Source organism: Dioszegia hungarica (genome assembly GCF_025882075.1).
Source record: "Dioszegia hungarica strain PDD-24b-2 chromosome Unknown MKK02contig_6, whole genome shotgun sequence".
NCBI lineage: Eukaryota > Fungi > Basidiomycota > Tremellomycetes > Tremellales > Bulleribasidiaceae > Dioszegia > Dioszegia hungarica.
In genome coordinates this window covers 1,254,752-1,274,873 of record NW_026515768.1, presented here as the reverse complement: position 1 = coordinate 1,274,873, position 20,122 = coordinate 1,254,752, and the positions used below count along the sequence as shown (strand labels likewise).

The window sequence follows — 20,122 nt, the reverse complement described above, 5'->3', positions numbered from 1 at the left end:
ATTCTTAGGAGTGGGATGTGGCGGGGGAGGAAGAGCGGGGAGATGGAAGGGGCGGATGTACCGCTCATCGTTGTCGATGAGGCGGAGGCGCAATAAGCAGGGTGGACCAACCACACTGAGACCGGGGCGCCATTGGGTAGGTTCTTTTGTAGCTATAATCATGCCCGATCGAGCTAGATCTAGATGTACGCATACCTGGACCTGTCCAGCGGGTGTCCTGACAAGGGAAGTTGCGGTCTGAGGGTGACTGAACAAGCCTTTGCGTCTGATGTAAGGCAAAGTGATTGTTTTGCGCCAAGCTCAAGCGAAGCGATACATCAATCAACAACAAATCATTCACTACGGATCAAAACCTCCCTGGGTGACGTCTGATCCTCCTGAAGCAAGAACAGTCCCTCTAAATTGCCGAGTCCCAGACCCGCAAATCCCCGATACCCAATCGTTCCGCCTACTTCTTCACCTCGAAAAACTTGTCCAGCTGCTCCGCAAAAATCTTCATCGCCGTCCGGCACTGCGCGTAGCTGAGGGTCGAGTAACTGAGGCGGAAGTACCCGATCCCGGGGCCGCCGATACTGTGCTCGCCCCGCGCGTCAAAGCCCCATCCGGGAGCGACGAGGACGTGGTGTTCTGCGAGCTGGCGCCAGAGGGCGTCCATCAGCGTCCGGGTGGCTTCGGTCGGGGTTTGGGTCAGGAGGAGTTTGGGGTATTTGGGGTGGTGTGAGGTGTGGACGGCGAGGAAGATGAACATCCCGGCTGGAACGTCAGCTCGAGTCACGGCGGGGAGTAGAAAAGGGCAACGTACCGGTCGGAGGAATGAAAGAAACTAATGCAGGACCCTTCCCGCCCTTCTTCATGCTCCCGACAGCCCCCTTCTTCTCGTCCCATTCCGCAACCCCTACAGTCTTGGAGTAACACGTCGCCCCCTTGCCCAACCCCTGGATGTCATATACCGCCCGCTTTTCGTCTGAGCCGACGTCTTCCTGCCCGTCGAGGACAAGATCAAAGTTGTCGTCAATGGCGTCAATGATCCAGTCCCGGCGCTGCTTGTAGGTCGACTTGATGCCCCGCAGCCAGCGGATGTAGCCGTCAAAGCCCCAGTGGGTGAGCAGGGTCGTAGTAAGGGCAGTGGCGAAACCGGAAGGTGCTTGTGTCTGCGACTCGGTAGCGCGTGTAAGGCGCTCGATGAAGAGCGGGGAGGTGGTGAACCAGCCGAGACGGGACCCAGGGCAGGAGGTCTTGGAGAAGGTCTGCGAAGAATCAGCTCCGGGACAGGTTTGTGCCTAATAGCTGAGCAGAGACTCACGTCCATACGGATAACTCGACCATCTGTGTCAAACGTCAGGTAGGTAGGCGGAAGAGCCTTGAGGAAGGCCTCCTTGCCCTCCTTACCCTCCTTCTTCTCAGTCTCAATCTGGTGCTCCTCCTCGGCGGTTGCCTTCTTGCCCTTGGGCATCCAGTCTCCGACATACTGCCTTATCAGCGCAAGCCTCATATTACTCTCGAGAGTCGACAGACATACCAAGGTGTAGTACGGCTCATCCTCGCAAATGATGATATCGTACTTCTTGCAGACATCATACACCTCCTTCTTCCTCGGCCCCATCATCGTCGCGCCCGAAGGGTTTTGGCCCGTCGGGATCGTGTAAAACACCCTGGGGCGCTTCTTGCCTCCCCGCTCCTCCTCCTTCCACCCACCGAGCACCTCGTCCAGATGCGCAGGAAGCACACCCTCCCCATCCATCCTAATGGGGATCATCTCGCACTCCATCGGCAAGAAGGCATTCTCCGCACCGGGGTACGTCCACTCTTCGACGAGCACCGCGTCCCCCACCTCGAGCAACATCTGGCAGATCTTGGCCCATCCGTCAGTGGCGCCGACGTTGAGAAGGACGTCCCAGTCCGCATAGGCAGGCTTGTAGACCGTCTCGACGTATTCACGGAGGAAGAGCGGGAGCGCGGGGGGTCCGGTCGCAGCTTGATATTGGAGGGATGTGGAGAGCTGGACGGTGGTCGCAGTGGGGTTGGGGGCGTACTTGGGAATAGAGATCTCGTCGACGCGTTTGCCACCGCCGAAAAGCCAGGAGAGGAGGCTCTGCTTGGCCTTCTCCGGAACCCGAGGAAGGTCGAGCGAGACAGAGTCGACAGGAAGAGTGAGCGCAGAGAGTTGCTCGAAAGGGAAGACGTCCGGGTGGGGGATACCGCCGCCCAAGGGGATCATGCCGGGAATGGCGGCATACCTGTCTATCAGCCCAGTCCCCATGTCCGCATCCGGATTTGACGCACTTGTACAACTCCTTCAAGCTGCTAGGGTTCCGGTTCTTGGACAGGCGGTTCAGATGGTGCGTCATGTCCATGGCCTTGGGGAGTTCCGTGTCGATAAGCTGCTTGCTTGACGTTGGGGCCATAGCCTTGCCCCGGGCGTCGATACCGCCGCGGCTGGGAATAGCGAATGCAGCGTCCATTTTTTTTCAGTAAGTCTTGTGTCTAGTCGAGTGTCTTTCGTCTGAGCGAGGGAAGGGGTTGATATATGGAGGGAAGATATGGTGTAAAAGGGAAAGAGAAGTGACCGAGACAAGAAGCAGGCCGCATCGCCGATCTTCTTTGTCGCTTGATAAGCTGTTTTGACCGCTTTCGGAGAAGTCCGAAATGGCCCATATGGCATCTCGCCCGATGTCCGAAGCCCCTTATCGTCAGCGTGAGTGGCAGGTTGACCTGCTGCTGCTGCTGCAGAAGCGCTTCTAAGGGTGACATGTTGCATTAGGTATGAGTATATATATATGGGTATTTGAAGGTGGGGGTACTTTTTGATGACAGGCAGAGATCTCCTCTTTCTCGCCACGCCCGACCTCGTATCGCGAGCTCCTCCGCTGGATCTCCTCAGGCTCTGACTAGCTGCAGTCTTGCTCCCCCCTCCACTGGCTTTGACATTAGAACCAGTTCCTCGAAGTCAAGCCAAATCGGCGCAGCAGCTACCACGGTCAGCTGATCCTGCTCACCTTTATATCCAGACAAGGAAAAGACTCACACTGCTCAGACTCTCCGCTACGCTCCCCACAGCCCTGATATTCGCCTTGGACGCGCCAACCACCTCGAGCCGGCCCACCTCCTGACCCTCCTTCCAGAACACGACATGGCATCTGGACCGATCACCGGTCGTTGAGTCTACCTCGACGCTCGTCCATTGCGTTCCACCGACGGAGGGATTGTGCCGCAGGATTTGATCGACCTTGACCAGCTCGATCTCTTCGACGACTCGTCCGTCAAGCTTGGTCCAGGTGGATATAGCCTCTTCGCGCGCGTTAGAGAGTTTGGGAGGGAGAGGGGCAGCAAGGGGCCACCAGACTGGATAGACAGGGGCGGAGAGGGCTGGCGAGGTGATCTCGAGAACACGGTTGCGGAGTTGGGAGGAAGTGAAGCCATCTAGGCCTCATGAGCGTTTATCCTCATTCGGCTCAATGGGAAGGATCAAGCTCACGGCGTGATTCGGAGAGGACAATGATGTTCGGTACATATTGCAGTACGTCCAAGACAGCCGTGCGCCACTCAGTCTCATGATGTGCTCCCCCGAAGAAAGGGTTGAGGTGGACACTGCTCAGCACGAACTGCAAAGTCAGCTCGTGTACGGCATGGAGACCCCTGTCCCTGTAAACTCACCTTGAAACCGGTAGTCCCGTTGACTTTGCGCAGCCAGCTCTCGAGATCCGAGATGTCCGCTAGCCAGTCCTGTGACTCGCGGGCTGAGCGCTCTACGGACGGTCGGCGGAGGCGGTAGAAGTGAGTGTCGGCGTACCTGAGCGGTATCAGCTTTAGTCCCACCGTGATGACTCTGGAGGCCTGACTCACTCGAACGATGATGCCGGGAAAGACAGGGCGGCGGGTTCCAGGATGTGACCTTCGCTAGGACTGTGCAGGCGGGAAGGGAGGATAGCTGGGTGTCAGCTACTTCGCCGAACTTTCCGAATGCCTCTCAGCTTACGGAGTGTCTCGTACACCTCCCTTACATCCTGCGAAGCAAGCAGCGCCCTGATTAATCAGCTTATGACCTTCTCTTCATCCGCCATCTAAACTGACCTGCTTCCCCTTCGCTTGTCGTCCTTCAACAGACCCATAGGTCCCCTCCTCGAACCGACCATCTCGATATCATCTCCAATGAGCCCAAACTGGATCTGCGCCCACGCCGTCCGGTCCCGCATGTCCGCCAACCAATCGCCAAGTACTCGCCAGGCGGGCTGGCGACCGTGATATGATTGCCATTGGTGCTTGATATGTGAAGGGGTGGGAACGATTTGAGGGGCGGTCGAGGGGAAAAGGGGTAAGAGAAGGGGTTTGAGCATTTGATAGGGCGAGTATGAGGGTGGGAAGGCTCGTGGAGCTCTAAAAAAGTCAACACTGTTGCTGTGATATGCGCAAGAGGACAGCACTTACGCAGCGTGTATGAACTTGAAGTGGCTCTGCCTGGAAAGACGAGGGTCCGGGAAGGTCGTAAAATTGAGGGGCATGTCGCCTTCAGGCCAGTATGATCCGTCTTCCTGCTTGACCTTATCTACCAGATATGAGCTTCTCTTGCCTAAATGGAGACGCTCGGAGGAGAAAAGCTTACACTCGTACATCACGCCTGAGCTAAGACCGTCCAGCTCCACCTTACCCGTCCAGTCCGTCGTCTCGGTGATAGCAATAGGCTGGGAATGTTCCCATTCGACAGGAATAGCAGGATTCGAGAGAAGAGGGCGGAACACAATCTCCGCAGTAGATGTTTGCTTTGCGTATGGGACGACGGGTGGGAGGCGGAAGTTCAGAGCGGCGGTGTGAGGAGTGAGCGAGCTGGTCCTGGAAGTGTCAACACTGCTCATCTGGTGAATAGCTGAGAACGTACCGAGCGTATGTCAGATCTTGATGGCTCATCAGCCTACTGGACCATGTCTGATCCAGTACGGCGAGTGTGAGGAGCGTATTCACCAGCAAAGACAGCAGATTTGCGATCCAGCTGCTGGTGGGCGAGCCGAGAAGAAGGGAATCTATCGAAGCTGCCCGGACGGGGTCCTCATGATGCAGCTGTTTCTACTCTGTCAGCTGAGCTCTACACCGGTTCGGCTCAAATTCGAGACGACACTCACTTCGCCCTCGCGACGCACATAAAGGTCCTTCTTGACCTTCATGACCTGCACCCCCGCCCTCTTCTCTATTGCCCGTCTCTTCTTCCCTCCCGAGCTGATAATCTGCGTAATCTCCCTCTCCTCAACGATAGGCTTACGCCTCAGCTCCTTGAGATACCCAGGAAGCGCGAGGAGGTATAGTACTGGCGCAAGCACGCCTGCGACCGGGAGGGACGAGAAGAGGAGGAGATGGGGCGAGGTCAGGGAAGCGGACGAGACGAGGCGGAGGAGGGCGGATGGCAGGGCCGACGAAGGGGCCGGCATTTTCTGCTGGAGGGCAGTCTTGCCGCTGTTTTTCGGACCCATGCTGACTGGAACAGTGATAGTTGATGCAGAGGTAAAAGAGCTGAGACTGAAGAAGTCGAGCAGGAGTTGTTGCGAGAATTGAAAGGATCAACAGATGACGTCACGCCATCGACCATGAGATCATGAGAGAGATAAAGTAGTGCATATGGAGCCTGACGCAGCACGCTGCATCATCCACACCAGTATGAGGCGCGGTGCAGGGCATAATCTTGATTGTACAACAGAGCATCTTAAAAGTAGCGAAAAGAAAGTGGAAGAAGTGGGATGTACCCGTAGCTGGGGTAAGTGGAAAAGCTCGCTCCCTCGCCGCGCTCCCCTTCCTCCTCAGGCCTTGTTAGACACTGATCCAATGGCGTGTCCCTGCTTGATCAGTCGACAGCTCATGCTCATAGGAAGAGAAGGCTCACTATCTGACCTGAACCACTCATAAGCGTTTGGCGCATCTCCAGCGCCGCCGCTTGCGTTTCCTCGAGCTCTGACCTCACCCCCTTGACTTCCGCCTGTAAGTCCTTGACGGTCTTGACGAGCATGGAGATGGTCTCCGCTGGGGGTACACTGAGGTCTAGCTCATCGCTGTCTGATGCCTGCATGTCAGCAACCTCGGCTAGATGTACGCGGTCAGAGCGGCGGGTGACGTGGGGACTTACCGGTGGAGAAAAGCTTAGAGCTTGTCTACCCGCCTGCCTACTGACAATGGCTGGGCTTGAAGCGTCCGGGGATGGACAAGGAGGCATCGTACCAGCCTGGACGATCGACTGATTGGAGAAGTGCGCAGCGGTCTCCGATGGCTGAACATCAGCGTCAAGAAGGAAGGTAGAATGTACCGAACTTCCTGGAGGAGAAACGCTTAGCGCCCATCTGCTTGCCTGTACGCTGACAAAAGCTTCGGGGCCCGAGATCATCCAAGACGGAGGACGGGACGAGAGGTGTCCAGAAACGATCGGGCCAGGGGGGGTGTCGATGGTCTCCGATAGCTTGGCATCAGCTACCATCAGCAACTAACACGATACCGCATGATCATGTTTCAGGTACCCACCGGAGGCGAAGGGCTGAGAATGCGACCGCGGGTCTGCTTGCTGGCTGATGCTTCGACGATCGAGGCGGCCGGAGTAGAAAAGGTGGGCGCATCTTCCGGCTGATGTATCGACCATCCCGTCGATCCAGGCGGTGGATGCAACAGCCTCGGGTCCTGAAAGTCAGCTCGACCTCGCAGAGGCATCAGGACTAAGCATACAATGCCTTTTGCCCACTCTGAATCCTGGAGACCTTGAGTCCTGACGAGCGCCTCAGATGCGCAGATCCGATGTAGCTTGCTTGTCAGAGGTAAAGGCAAGGGCAGGGGCGGGAACGGCTCGAGACGGGCAGAGCTCGTCGTCGTCGTTGAGCTTGACTTGCACCTCGCTACCGCTCGATGATGCACACCGGTCCGGAGGTGCTGTGATACATTGATCCTCTTGAACCAACGTGTTTCGCATAAAGTACACCTCCACAGGGTGCAGTCGCTTGCCGAAACTAGGGGATCCTGGCCAGGGTGTATCTGCATATCTGTGGGTCAGCTCGGCTTAAGAGAATCGTGCGAGATCGCTCACAGAATGGCAGAGGATGTCGCTTCCGTCCCGGCCCAGTCTTCGGAACAGTCGCGTGAGAGGACACCTGAGAGGACATCGCAGCACTCGCCGACATCCTTGTACCTTATAAAGTCAGTTCAATAGTGCAACCTCAGCAGTCAATCAGCTTGAAGGGGGTCGCGGAGAATTTCGGCAAGAAAAGTTCAGGAGCGGTGGGGCGTTACACACAGCTACACACACTCTCGTCCGCCAAGTACGCCTCCAGACCTGAAACGTCAGGAGAAAGGTTACACGCGGCAACCGACAGCGGACATATCACTCGCCATGTCCCTATAGGCGGTCCCCTCAGCCTATCGGGCCCGGACGCTCGAGATCTGGCCCTTCGGACCTGTCAGAGCGATCGTCAAGTCTGAAAGCATGCGAGGTATGATCAGGCCAGATTGTCTCCGGTCAAGGGACAAGTATGAAGCTTGAAGATGGGCAGCTCATCGCCGCCCAGGGGACCCTCTGTAACGACGTCTCGAGAATCAGCTCAGCCACCACATCATGCATCATGTTGCCGGGTACTGATCCGCATTGTCAGGATAGAGCCTGCTACCATCTGTCAGCTGTTTTCAGGCCCAAGCTGTTCGGACATGAGACTTACCGCCCGCTTCAATTTCCGAGTCAACCGTTCAATCTCTCGCTGCTGCTTCGCCGCCAGAGCCTCGGACGCTTCCCTCTCCTCATGCAAATCCGCCAATTGTTCGCTCAGATCCATCATTTGCGTCCGATAATAGTGGATCCGTTCTCGCATTGTCTGAAGCAGTCTCTGTTCGGGGTCTGCGGGCCGATAGGGAGCGGGATGAATACTGTCAGGCTCAGAGGGGGAGGATGGGGACGCGCTCGGCACGCTTGACGCGCGGGAGGAGCCTGATTCGCTTGATTTACTCGATCGATCAGCCTGCGGGTCAGCTTGAAACAGCAGCAAAGACAAATAGCGCGGACTTACAGCTGTTGACGGACTCCGCGCTCGCTTCCGCTTCACTGATCCACTCCCGGAAGCTTGAGCGGCATTTGCGCTCGACGGACCAGCCGCCGCCGCGGATCCTTGCTCAGCGAGCTCTCTCTGCTTTGGTCGGCTGAGATTGAAGCCCGGTTCTCCAGGTCTTGGTGGAGGGACCTGGTTGCGTTCCTCTTCCGCCAGCTCGAGGTCGAAGTCGTCCGGTCCGTCTTGACGCAGCTGATCATCGTCAGCAAGACACAACGATACATTTGGATTCAGGAAGAATCACTCACAAAACCCCTTGTGAAGAGGTCACGCCGGTTCATGATCGGAGGACGATTTGGGTACGCCGCCTGAATCCGCTCCAGTTGCTCCTCATCTGGCTCCATGGTGGACCCTGGCCATCCCCGCTGTATGCGCGCGATGTGAATCCTGCCAATGAGGTGGTTGCCAACGCCTTTCCTCCTCATCCACTTTGTGTCACAGACGTTGCACCGCCACAGCCGATGAGTCGAGAGTAAATGATCCTGACCATCAAACGTGAGCATGCCTGACTGTTCAGTACAGATCCTTCGGGCCGGATATCCGCTGCAGGCCTCAGAAGCTCTTCGCAACTTACAAGGTGGATATCCCTTCGACAGCATCTTGTACAACGAGCCGACGGATGAGGAGATGACTCGTCGACGAATAAATCCAGAAGATACTTGAAGGCGATGCGAAGGCGACCTGCAGCTCTCTGATGGCTCATCGTCCAGCTGGTCAAGATGGTAACCTGCAGGACTCTGATATGCCTCTCCAACTTGAACATTACTATATATGTGCAATAGGACTATGAGATTCGGCTCTTTACAGACGCTTCAGCTTGATGGTGGTTGTATTCATGCGGGCTGAACTCGCTGTATACTGAGTGGCTCATCTACGTACTGCCTGTAGCGAGTCCATATGCTCCTCCTACTTGGATGATATGTACCATATAGATGCACGTGTATTATATATTCCAGGTTCCTACAGATACATACTCTACAATACGAACGCAGCCCCGACCAAACCACCCGCCAACATCGCCACGCTCATCCCCAGCCACCTCATATCCATCTTGCCCGTCGCACCTGACCTCGACCCGGACGCCGTCGCCTGGGTCCCCGTCACAGTCACACCCGTCCGTGTTCCGGTCTGGCGGAATGTCCCGCTCGTCGCCACTCCTGGACTGTACGTCTGCGTCACAATCGCCACGCTGCTGGTGTCGCTCTGCGAGTTGGCGTTGAGCTGTTGGAACCCGACTGCAGGGGATCCGTTCTGCGAGTATGAGAAGACGGTGAGCGCGTTCTTGATGAAGACATCGCCGAGGATGGAGATGAGGGAGCCGTTGGGGTCTTGGGTGTCGGAGGCGTAGACGTTCATGAGGTAGTACCTCCGGCTAGAGTCCTGGAATGTCAACTGAGACCCGGTAGAGGGGGAGGATGCTAACTCACCGCATAGCCAGCAATGAGGTCGAGAGGGTTGATGTTGATGCTGCCCTGGGCAAAGTTGAAGGTGAATTGTGTGGTAGTGCCGATACTGGAGACAGGCACGATGTACGACCCATCTCGTTGCAGCTGACCGTTGACGGGAGCCATCATGGCGGCGGCTACGCGGGTGGGGAGGATCATGTCGGTGGTTCCCGTGTCAATGATGCCTGCTCATTAGCGCTGACCTCAGTCTCGCATCCGGCGCCAAAGCATACCAAGGTGGGAGGTAGACGAGAGGGCATTCCCATTCAGGCTGATGCCCGATACCTGGACCTCATAGAATGCAAAGAGGGTGATGGGCACGTAGAACCTGCCGATGTCAGCTGTGTTCGCCTGGACATCGGGGGCGTGAGGACCCACATTGAACCATAGGTCTGCACATTGGTGGTCTGAGCCATGCAGCCCAAGCAGATGGTCGACCCGCCAATCAGCGCATCGGTGGCGCCGCTCGAGTACTGCCTGCCGCGGACGAGGAAGACGGAGAAGTAGGGGTTGTTGATTTGCTTGTTCTGGATCAGGTCCTCAAAGAAGGTGTAAGCGGACATGTTGGATAAGACCGATGATGACATTCCTGCCATGTCAGCTTCAGCTCTCTACCTTGACCAGAGCATTGATTAGAGGCAGGTAGCTCACCGATGATACCATCGTTGAACTGTTGCTGGAATTGAGAGTCGAGCGTAGTGGCTACACCGAAAGTCTTGTTTTGCACTGTGAAGCCTGCAAACTGGACCGAGTCTCGCCCGACGTTGCCTGAGGCTGCTCCGAGACCGTACGAGTCGGAGAACTTTTGGGAGGTCGACTGAAAGGTGGAGGACGAGGAGGTGGTGAACTTATTGTGGCCCTGATCGTCAGTGTGGTACTCTGGCTGAGACGGCGATGGGGGCATACAGGGTCATCAGATGTGGAGCCGGGAATCCAAAGATCGGCAGACCCAGCTAGAGAGTCAGCTTGAGCTCACACAGGTGGGAATCCTGGACTCACTGTCAGGTACCATGGTGAAGACCTGCCCCGGCGTCCCGACAGATACGTTCGCGGAATACCCGATATCCACACCAGCCGAGTACAGGTCGTCCATCGGCGCACTGCCACCACTGGAAGCATCGGCCCGTCGACGAAGTGCCGAAGTCTCCATCTCCTTCGCGGCGTCAAGAACGGACGCATGGTTCTCCATCATGGTCGGGTCCATGGTGTTCCTCGAGTATGCCTCGAGCTGGCGCTGATGTCTCTGTAGGCGGACTGTATGATCAGCCTACCTCGTCTTGGCAGCCGTTGTGAAGGGGTACCTACTTTCTCGCTTGCGCATCGAGGCCGCATGCTCGTCTGCCCGCCTCACAGTGAGGTGCTCAAATCTGACACTCAGCTCATGTCAATTGTGGCCCGGACAAGGACTCACCCTTTCGGCACACTCGCAGCGGCAATTACCTCCGCGAAGCCCAACAGAGCCCAGATGGCTGTAGATCGCATCTTGTGGAAAGTCACTGAGTGGTAGAACGTTTCAGGTCGGTAGTCAAGAGTCAGTGTGAAGACGATCAGGTGTAGATCGAGTAGGAACAAGAGTTCGCCGCCGGCCTTGCTACCTATATACCTCCCGTCCCGTCAGCGATCCGTCGGCCGTACTGTCTGACCGACTACGCGTACCTACCCTGCGTCACCGGCCGCCCTTACTATACCCTTGTCGAGTCTCTACTGAGAGATACTGATGCTGCATAGCCTCCCTGCTGCGAATTTCCCAATCCCCTCCACTCCCGTCCCGGAGACGGCGATCTCTGGATGACGCAGAGGGACAGGTGGGTTCTATTTATAAAGCTTACCTGAGACATGTCAGGTCCGTGCGAGCGTTTCCGATTAATTTGCGTTGCCGAAGTCCTTCCCAAGAGAGGCTGGTCTGTCTCGGTCACGTCTTACCTCACCCTTGCTCCTCAGACCCGTAGTAATGTGTAAGCTGCTGACAAGAGCAGCTGCTAAGGCCAGGCGCGCCAGCAAGATATGAAGTACATTCCTTGATCATCCAACGATGGTTTCACTTCTTGGTGAGGAAGATGACTTGACTCTGGAAATCTCCCTGTTCCCACAACACCCTCAGTCCGGCGCCCATCAACGTTGCCCCCGAGTACACCTGCCTCTCTCCCTTGATCTCCACCTCATATTCGTCCCCACTGTCCAGCCCTTGCAGCTTCACCGTCGGGATCCGCGCCTTGATGACCGTCCGCACCTGGTACGCCAGCACCACCGCCTCTTTCCCATCCTGCGAGACGTACATCGCCGCCGGCCAGTTCGACTCGTTGGGCAGATTGAGCCGGTACATCTCTCCAGAGATGACGAGGGGATTGACCCTCTCCCCAAGCTTGATGCGCTCCGGGATGACTTTCTGCTCCTCCGCCGAAAGAGCGTTCGGGTCCAGCTCGAACCCGAACGAGCCGCCCATGAGCGCCACGTGCGCGCGGAACTCGAGCGGGGTGATGCGGTGTGTCTGGTGATTGGGTACGGCCGAAACATGGCATCCCATGGACGAAGCGGGGTACGCGAGAGTGGTACCGAATTGAATGGAGAGCCGGTCGTACGCGTCGGTGTTGTCCGACGTCCACGACTGTGGGAAGTAATACAGCATGCCCGCGTCGAAGCGACCGCCCCCGCTGGAGCAGCCTTCCCACAGGACATCAGGGAAGCGCGTGGTGAGGGTCTCAACGACGCGGTACAGGCCGAGCATGTACCGATGGACCGCCGAGGGGGACGGCATCTCGTGCATCATCCGGTTCTTGTCCCATTTGACATATGAGATCTGGGCGGATTCGAGCAGCCGTGTGAGGACGTCAATGATGTAGTCCTGGACGTCCGGGATGCCCAGGTCGAGGACGAGCTGGTTCCGCTGTTCCGTCCGATCGTGATCCGCCGCGTGAAGCGCCCAGTCCGGGTGTGCCTCGTACAGCTCCGATTTGGCATTCACCATCTCTGGCTCCACCCAGATCCCAAACTTCATGTTCCCGCCCTTGAGCCCCGTGACCTTGTCCACGAAGGCGCCGAGTCCGTCCGGGAACCTCTCGGGATTGGGACACCAGTCCCCGAGCCCCTTGTGATCATTCGTCCGCGCCGTCTCGCCCTTCCCGAACCACCCATCATCAAGGACGAACAGCTTCGCCCCGAGATCCGCCGCCTTGTCCGCGATGGAAAGAAGCGACTTGGCCGTAAAGTCGAAGTACGTCCCCTCCCAATTATTGAGCAGGGTCGGGCGGGGCGAATGGGTGAACTTGGACCGCGAGAGGTGGTTCCGGTAGAGACGATGGAGGTTACGGCTCATCCCGCCGAGGCCTTGATTCGAGTACACGCCGACGCACTCGGGCGTGGTGAAGCTCTCTCCTGGCTTGAGGGTCCAGGCGAGCTGAAGAGGGTTGATACCGAGCAGGACGCGGGTCGGACCTTGGGGCGATACCTCGATCTCGCACGCGTGCGAGCCCGAGTAGATGAGGTTGAACCCGTACGCCGGACCGGAAGTCTCGGAGGTGTCGGGGTGGACCATGGCAACGAAGGGGTTGACATAAGCGGAGGAGTAGCCGCAGGTAGTCTGGAATCTGATCATCAGTCTTGCTCTCGGCCTCTGGCTGCTCGACTCACCCTTGCGTCCCTGGGTAAACCTTGCGCCTGATCTCCTTGTTCTCCCTCGCCCAGTCCCCACACAGCTGCACCATCTCCCACTCGCCCACGTCCAGATCCCCGCCCCAGCTCGCCAAGCGCAGGATTTCCACCTCCCCTTCTCCCTTATTCTCCAGCTTGACGGACCGCGCAATCGCCCCGCACGCCTTGAACACAGCGTAGCTCAACACCGCCTCCAATCCCGAGCGCTTATCCTCCATCCTCACTTGCAGTGTCGTCACCTCATCCTCCTTACCCCACGTCGCCGGCAGCCCATCCAGCTTAGGCTTGCCCGGAATGACCTCATGCGACTTGTAGGTAAAGTGCGAGACGGTATGACCTGCGGGGTACCGGACGTGTACGGCGGGCAAGCGATAATCGCCTCGACCGAGATCTGCGAATTCTCGCTGGGTACGGAGATACTCGATCTCGTTCCTGCTGGTAGGAGCCTCGTTGTATGGGATGGGCTCGGTGGTGGGCGATCCGAAGTGATCGTGGACTAGGTCGCCGGTAGGAAGGAGTAGACCGCCAGTGGAGTGGGTGACGGTAGGGACATGGAAGTGGTATGAGAGGGTAGGGGTGGAGAGGTGGAAGGCAATCTCGGTGGACGTGGTGGTCACCTCGATGGCGGAAGCTGGGGTAGTCAGTACCAGTATCTGCGAGAGGTAATGGAGCGGGAATGTGAAGCTCAACGTCCAAGGGCGGGAGGAATCTCGGACCGCTTCGACGGATCGGCCATGACGCACCTTTCTTCTTTGATTCGGTGACCATCTTGGATATGTAGAATGGGGGTCAGATATGTCCCCAAGAGGGCGGAAGGCGATGTATATAAGGTACATGAGAGCGAAGACAAAGTGCGTAGAGTGGAAGGAGTGTGTATCGGTCCGACCTCGGCGAGAAGCTCGGCCCGCGTCCAACGGCCATGCCAAGCCGACGGTGGAGTGGGGTCGAGGCGAGTGGGGTATGCCCTGCTGTCCTCCAGGTTCTCAATCCCTAAAGAGCGAGACTCACTGACTGTGCATGACTAGGGCTACAAGTTACCGCCGACTAGAAAACAAAAGACGATGCTACAAGCCTTCGACCCATCCTGCAATTTCCGCCTAGACACCGCCCGTTCCGGTGCTACACCAGCTCGCCCTCCTAGGTCCCGACGGCGTCACCCTCCTCCCCTGCGAGCTCCTTCTGCTGATAGAGGACGGCCACCTGTATCGGGGCATCGATATATCGGGGGACGAGAGCCTGACTGGTTGTGGGTGGCGAAGCGAGGCGAGGCGGGTTGCTTGCTGGTATGAGAGCGGCTGAGTCGGGAGGGCCGGGCTGACAGATGAAGGCACGAGCACCCTTGCTTTACGCTCGAGCTGGAATATTAGCTAATGTTCCCCTTCTTAAAGCATTGGTGTGGGGTCAAGTCAACTCACAGAGCACTTCTTACACCACATCGTACCCCCCAGATCCACATTCGCACCCTTATCCAACCTCTTCCCACATCCGCCTTTGATCAACTTTCCCCGTCCCGCCCCCTCGCCGCCCCCGCACTGGAGGCACGACTGATGCCATACCGTACCATAAGGACCGACGACCCGATCCCGATCGAAGAAGGCAATCTTGACACCGCAGCATGGGCACGGGGGCATATTCCCGCCGAGCTTGGGGATGACGGCGGGGCGGGTCGAGCTGGCTGATGCGTCTCGGAGATGCGGGGATCTGACAGTACTGACCGAGTTGGAATTCCTGCTGCTGTTGGATGGGACTGGTCCAGTGGGTGGTATGCGAGGCTTAGGGACCGAGGTTGAGCTCAAGCGGTAGCCGGGCTTGCGTCCCAGGGTCGGGAGAGTGTCGTTGGCGACCTCTCGGAAGTGACGGATCTGCAGATCATTGATAGGAGGGAGGACGGGGGAGAGGTTGTGGACTATGACGGTGTCCGTGCTGGTGATCGACGCCGCTCGAGAGACGGCATTGGCCGAAGTGCGACGGGACGAGTTGACGGTCGAGACCGGGACCTGGCGAAGAGGGATGCCTGGCGGGGCTCGGTCGGTCCCCGGAAGCGAGGCCATCCACGTCGCCACACGCGCGCTTCTGTTGCTCCCCGCCTCCGACTGACCATTCTGACTAGCGTATCGCTCCCGCGTCTCGGCCACCGCGTTAGGGCGAGGTCTGGGCGACTGCCGACCGAGCGCAGCGCCTTCCGCGCCAAAGTCACGCGCTGTAACAGGCGGCCAAGGTCTCGGCGGCGCCTGCGCCAATTTCCTCGAAACCTCCTCCATCCGCCTGTTCTGGGCCCGTTGCGCCTCGGCCTTCCTCTGCTCATACGCCTCCCTGAGCTCTGCGACTCTCCTTCCCGAGGCGATTTGCTCGCTTGGCGCCGCGACGTTCGCGGTCCCCCGGCTCATGGCGCGCATGTATGAGGCGCGGCGCTCGCTGACGCTCTCGGTCCGGTTGGAGTTGGGGGGTACCACATCGATGTGGACGAGCGGGCGGGTGGATGGAGGTATAGTGGGACCGGGACCGAAGCTGCCGAAGCGGTCCTCGGCGCTCTGCTGTGAGGCGTGCGTGCGCAGTAACGAGTTCGAGCGGGGTCGAGGTGAGAGGTCTTGTGGGACGCTAGTGAGAGGTAGGTAGTCTGGCCGGGGTGTTGGAGGGGCAGTGAGGGGGGTCGTCCTGCTAGGAGGTTGATACCGCAAATTACGGGCATCGCTGGGAGTGGGAGGCGGAAGAGGCGTGCCGAGGGGTCCCCATGGATTGACGGGGGTGGGCGGGGCTGTATCACGCTGCAGACGCGCAAACATCGCAGGCAGGTTTAGTGGGGAAGACGGGCGTCTATAAGATGGCTCACGCATCATCCGAATCGTGATGGGTGGATTCGGAAGCGGAGGAGCCAGTCCGACCGGCGGAATGCCCGACCCGGGGCGCTGGCAGACCCGCTGCAAGTCCCCAAAGAGCCGTTTTTTGGTCGCCCCGTGTGGATCCGGCTTGCGAGGGTTGATGTCTTCGGCGAGCTTTCCGCATCCGCATCCGTGGTCGCACTTATCCTTGTGCTTGGGCGGAACCAACGGCGCGACCAGCGCGGACGTGGGGAAGAGGGAGGGGTCGAGTGGATACTGCGCGGATAGGCCGGTGGATTGCCGCCCGAGATTGGGTCGGAGCACGTTGACCGACTTGGCCTGCAGTGCCGGCATCACCGGGGCAGCGATGGGTTGATTGAGCGTGCTAGGCGAGTCTGCATCGTCGATATGGACCTCGAAGGGGGAGTGGTGCGGTTTGATGGGGCGAGGTAGGGGTCGCGTCGCCGTAGCTGGTGGTTCTTCGCGTAATTTGGGCAGGTGAGCGATGGGTACAGTCTGCCGGCGAAGGTGAGGAGATGTGCTCGACGCGTCAGGAATGACGTAGCTGGGTATCAGCGACGCGTCGAGAGTAGTAGATCACTCAACTTACCGATTCGCCCAACGGTCTCGATCGTTTTGGAGGGGCGTGTTGAAAGAGCTGCGGCGCTCTGTGGTATCAGCTTCAAGACATCCATGTCATTTGATTGGGGAAGAGGATGCGGCTAGAGGTGAACATGACCGTTGAGACTCACGTATGGTCCGCGCGCCGCACTTTCCGCACCGTCCATGCGGGCTGAAACCCTTCTCACCGCAATGACAGCAGACGATCATGGTAGCCTTGCGCGGCAAAGAGCAAACGGGGAGGAGTAAGGAGTGTGTCACGCGAGTCTCCTGGACAGGTGTGAATCGAGGAAAGGGGGTGATAGGTGCAGCGGGTGATTAGGGTGGAAAGCTTGGCGTTGAACGAAGGTGGTGTCGGAAGTGATCTTGCGATCGGAGAGCGGAGGCGCGGTGCGCTAGAAGGGCACAGTCGGAGATGTCGGTAGAGGGTTTATAGTCAAAGGGAGAGGGGTGAAAGAGAGCTTGTGGGCGAAAGAGGGGAGGGATGGATGAGGTAGAGAAGCAAAGGCTAAAGAGAAGCAGCGCGACAGACCGTTACTTGAAATCAGTCGAAATCAGTCACGCATCGGTTTCAGCTCGTTTCAGATTCTATTAGCGGGATCAAATTATTTGTATTGAAATGATGTCGTCACAGCTTGCTGCACTCTCCGCGACAGACAGCTCGCCCTCAAGTCTGACCTTCATCCTAAGCAAAGCCAGATAGTACACTACCATCATGCCTTGGCAGAAGACTTTGTGAGCTAGCTGGTGTCAAGTCGTGTTCTCGGTGCAAGATGGAAGCAGAGCTGACTCTCCTCAGCACCCTCACGCAGAACGGCAAAGGTCTCCACCTGGTCACCTCGGAGGTGGTCCGGGCATGCGAAGAGGGCCTGAAGGGCGTGGATGTCGGCATCTTCATGCTGCACTGTATGCACACTTCAGCAGGTCTCACCGTGAGCTGATCTGCTGCGATTGCCGGGATCGAGGGCAAGCTGACGGCGAAGGTCAATGAAAATGCCGACCCCTCGGTAAGAACAGACATGGACATGGCGTGAGCTTCTGTTATTGCCTCGTTTTCGGTCCGGCAACAAGCTGACTGGGTAGACTGGACAAGATCGTACCTGAGTCCTTCCCTTGGGAGCACACAGACGAAGGACCAGAGTGAGCTGCGCATTCCCTCGGTTGAAAGCTATAGCTGACATCACAGCGACTCGGTCTCGCACTTGAAGTCATCCCTGCTCGGTAACTCAGTCACACTGCCTATCTCAAAAGGGAGACTCGTGCTTGGTACATGGCAAGGCATATACCTTGGCGAATTCAGGCATTCAGGAGCGGGATGGGGCGGAAGAGGAAGTGGGCGTAAGGTAGTCGCTACCATCTTGTAAGCTCTCTGCTCCCTCGATGTCTCGCCAGGCTGACTAGTCAAAGGCCATAACGACAGAACGACAGTGCAAAGTCTGTCATTGATGATGCATGATCTCAGTAACACGTTCTCCTATCTCTTCCGCTTCTCCCCCTTGTCCGCCTTCTCCGCCTTCGGCTTCTTCTCCTTCGTCGGCGGAGCCGGTACCGCCGCTTCCCACTCCTTCCTCCCCTCACATTCCCACATCCCCTTCACCCAGCTCTCGCAATCTTCCTTGCTCGCGTCTGGGTGATTGAGCTGCCAGATGTTGATTGACTTGAGAATGACCTGGACGAGCGGGCCGGGCTTGATCGATAGGAGCGGGAGCAGTGTTTTACCCTTTAACGTCAGCTAACATTCTCACCGCATCTGTATCATGCCCGACAAAGACTAAGCACTCACATCAACCATCAAGGGCTTATCGATGGCCTCCTCCAGACACAGCTCCTCCACCCTCTTCGCATACCCCTTCCACAATTGCAGCTCCGCCTCTGACGCCTCTGTCCACTTTCCGTCCTTTTCCCATTGAGACAGAATCCGCTGAGCCAGCGCCCAGACGACCGAGCGCCGCCAGGGCCGCACCGCTTGGTTCTGGAGTACGACGCCGATCTCTGCTCGGTCGGTCGCGTGAGGATCCAGCAGTGTCTGGGCGACAAACAGGTTGGAGGCAGCTCGGTTGGCTTCATTGGAAAGCTACAGTAGTCAGCTGGAGCGCTTGTCATTCAAGTCAACCGGCGTCACAAAGCTCACCTTCAGTCCCTCGGCGATGACGACAGTAACAGCCGGCAACTCCTTCTTCCCCTTGACCACCTCGCCATCAAATGGCCTAAGAGCAGCTCCCAACCAGAGATGCTCTACGCCATCCACCTTCTCGCCCCATCGCCGGAGCACCTCGTCCAGCACCAACCCCATCTGGAGCGCCGACTCTCGAGGTGGATTCGTGGTCAAGCCCGGACAGGTGAATATCGAGTCATGCAAGCCGAGATCCGAGATGAGCTGAAGGCCGAGTAGAGGGGACTTTTCGATGGTTTTGGTGATTTCGATGCCTATCCGCTCTTTCGAGACTTTTGTCCGCAGTGCCGCCTATTTGATGAGCTGATTACCCTGTCTGCGATATGAATGTCGACGGGAGAGAAGCTCACCTGCACCTCCTTATCCCTCGCCGCCTCTGCTGCGCTTTCTTCCACGCGTAGCTGAAACCGCCCAGCAAAGCGTATAGTCCTCAGAACCCGGAGTGGATCATCAGAGAAGGTTTGCTTCGGTGGAAGAGGAGTCCGAGCTATCCGAGCTTCGAGGTCATCGAGTCCCTTTCCAGTGAGATCCTCGACGGTCTGCGAAGCGACATTGTAGAAGAGGGCGTTGATGGTGAGGTCTCGCCGTAATGCGTCGTCCAGAGGCGTTCCGAGTTTCTGCACAAGTCAGCTAGACCGTGACTCAACGAAACGGTGAGGCAGAGAAAGCTCACCACCTCGTTCGGTATCCTCGAGTCCGTATACGTCTCGCTTCGTAACCCCACAAAATCGCACTCCAGCCCCATGATCCTCGTCGTCCCCGTCTCGAGATGCTTGCTCTGATCTGGGTTGGCAGCGACTTTCCCGACGCTTCCGACGGCGACATCGTCATGTCTGTCCTTCAGGAAAGAGACGAAGGAATAAGCAAAGTCGAAGCCTGAAGTCAAAGGCAGGGCGATATCGAGGTCGGATGATGGGAGGTTGAGGAGCTATTGTTCAGCCTATGCTCCTGTCATTTCGAAGACGAAGGTGTCGAAGCTAGGCTGACCTTATCTCTGACCCATCCACCTGCGATCCGACACTCGACTGGTGGGTCGTAGCTCGCCGAGAAGTCATTGAGGAGCGCGCAGAACTTCTCTTCGGCGGGGTTGAGCTTGATTCGGCTGGACGAGGCCAGTGCGTTCGGCGAGGCAGACATGTTGCGGCGACAAATGGAGTTTGCGAAGAGGGAAGAGCGAGATCTAGATAGCTGGCGAGATAGGGATGTAGCTATATACCTCATCAATATGGGGTGGAGAAGTGGATGATGATGCGAAGGTGAAGCAGAAGGCTGAGTCGAGCGCTCAGACATTTCGCTTGCTGACGCGGAGCTCCACATTCCTCGAATCCACTATCCGTGCGTTGTGCACAGCCAAGAGAA

General features: G+C 57.6%; 8 protein-coding genes across 8 annotated transcripts; 1 reads left to right on the top strand and 7 right to left on the bottom strand.

Moving 5' to 3' along the window:
• Window positions 1-448: 448 nt before the first annotated feature.
• MKK02DRAFT_36100 (pyridoxal phosphate-dependent transferase) lies at window positions 449-2,462 on the bottom strand (the record flags this gene model as incomplete). Its single annotated transcript, XM_053089347.1, has 5 exons — window positions 449-753; window positions 803-1,247; window positions 1,304-1,468; window positions 1,520-2,237; window positions 2,284-2,462. The coding sequence occupies 5 exons, from the start codon at window positions 2,460-2,462 to the stop codon at window positions 449-451; spliced, it is 1,812 nt and encodes a 603-aa protein (XP_052948049.1).
• Window positions 2,463-2,927: 465 nt separating this feature from the next.
• MKK02DRAFT_42662 (uncharacterized protein) lies at window positions 2,928-5,459 on the bottom strand (the record flags this gene model as incomplete). The annotated part of the gene is made up of 11 exons (XM_053092102.1): window positions 2,928-2,969; window positions 3,026-3,420; window positions 3,476-3,602; window positions 3,655-3,790; window positions 3,844-3,928; window positions 3,977-4,023; window positions 4,072-4,374; window positions 4,426-4,543; window positions 4,601-4,827; window positions 4,874-5,058; window positions 5,115-5,459. 11 exons carry the CDS (start codon window positions 5,457-5,459, stop codon window positions 2,928-2,930), a joined length of 2,010 nt encoding a protein of 669 aa, XP_052948048.1.
• Window positions 5,460-5,783: 324 nt separating this feature from the next.
• On the bottom strand, window positions 5,784-8,401 carry MKK02DRAFT_42661 (uncharacterized protein; the record flags this gene model as incomplete). The annotated part of the gene is made up of 8 exons (XM_053092101.1): window positions 5,784-5,819; window positions 5,867-6,043; window positions 6,107-6,247; window positions 6,338-6,444; window positions 6,492-6,648; window positions 7,674-7,970; window positions 8,019-8,249; window positions 8,306-8,401. 8 exons carry the CDS (start codon window positions 8,399-8,401, stop codon window positions 5,784-5,786), a joined length of 1,242 nt encoding a protein of 413 aa, XP_052948047.1.
• Window positions 8,402-9,032: 631 nt separating this feature from the next.
• On the bottom strand, window positions 9,033-10,984 carry MKK02DRAFT_42660 (aspartic peptidase domain-containing protein; the record flags this gene model as incomplete). Its single annotated transcript, XM_053092100.1, has 9 exons — window positions 9,033-9,437; window positions 9,485-9,687; window positions 9,736-9,830; window positions 9,881-10,091; window positions 10,154-10,361; window positions 10,409-10,455; window positions 10,502-10,756; window positions 10,808-10,869; window positions 10,914-10,984. The coding sequence occupies 9 exons, from the start codon at window positions 10,982-10,984 to the stop codon at window positions 9,033-9,035; spliced, it is 1,557 nt and encodes a 518-aa protein (XP_052948046.1).
• A 556-nt stretch (window positions 10,985-11,540) lies between these two features.
• Window positions 11,541-13,918, bottom strand: MKK02DRAFT_42659 (putative melibiase; the record flags this gene model as incomplete). The annotated part of the gene is made up of 3 exons (XM_053092099.1): window positions 11,541-13,086; window positions 13,130-13,781; window positions 13,894-13,918. 3 exons carry the CDS (start codon window positions 13,916-13,918, stop codon window positions 11,541-11,543), a joined length of 2,223 nt encoding a protein of 740 aa, XP_052948045.1.
• Window positions 13,919-14,247: 329 nt separating this feature from the next.
• MKK02DRAFT_42658 (uncharacterized protein) lies at window positions 14,248-16,800 on the bottom strand (the record flags this gene model as incomplete). The annotated part of the gene is made up of 4 exons (XM_053092098.1): window positions 14,248-14,505; window positions 14,566-16,534; window positions 16,580-16,637; window positions 16,722-16,800. 4 exons carry the CDS (start codon window positions 16,798-16,800, stop codon window positions 14,248-14,250), a joined length of 2,364 nt encoding a protein of 787 aa, XP_052948044.1.
• Window positions 16,801-17,305: 505 nt separating this feature from the next.
• On the top strand, window positions 17,306-17,954 carry MKK02DRAFT_22234 (uncharacterized protein; the record flags this gene model as incomplete). The annotated part of the gene is made up of 5 exons (XM_053086539.1): window positions 17,306-17,325; window positions 17,390-17,522; window positions 17,574-17,620; window positions 17,674-17,730; window positions 17,777-17,954. The coding sequence occupies 5 exons, from the start codon at window positions 17,306-17,308 to the stop codon at window positions 17,952-17,954; spliced, it is 435 nt and encodes a 144-aa protein (XP_052948043.1).
• A 110-nt stretch (window positions 17,955-18,064) lies between these two features.
• Window positions 18,065-19,900, bottom strand: MKK02DRAFT_22601 (putative tRNA adenylyltransferase; the record flags this gene model as incomplete). The annotated part of the gene is made up of 6 exons (XM_053086595.1): window positions 18,065-18,322; window positions 18,380-18,664; window positions 18,713-19,054; window positions 19,114-19,380; window positions 19,440-19,691; window positions 19,751-19,900. 6 exons carry the CDS (start codon window positions 19,898-19,900, stop codon window positions 18,065-18,067), a joined length of 1,554 nt encoding a protein of 517 aa, XP_052948042.1.
• Window positions 19,901-20,122: the final 222 nt, after the last annotated feature.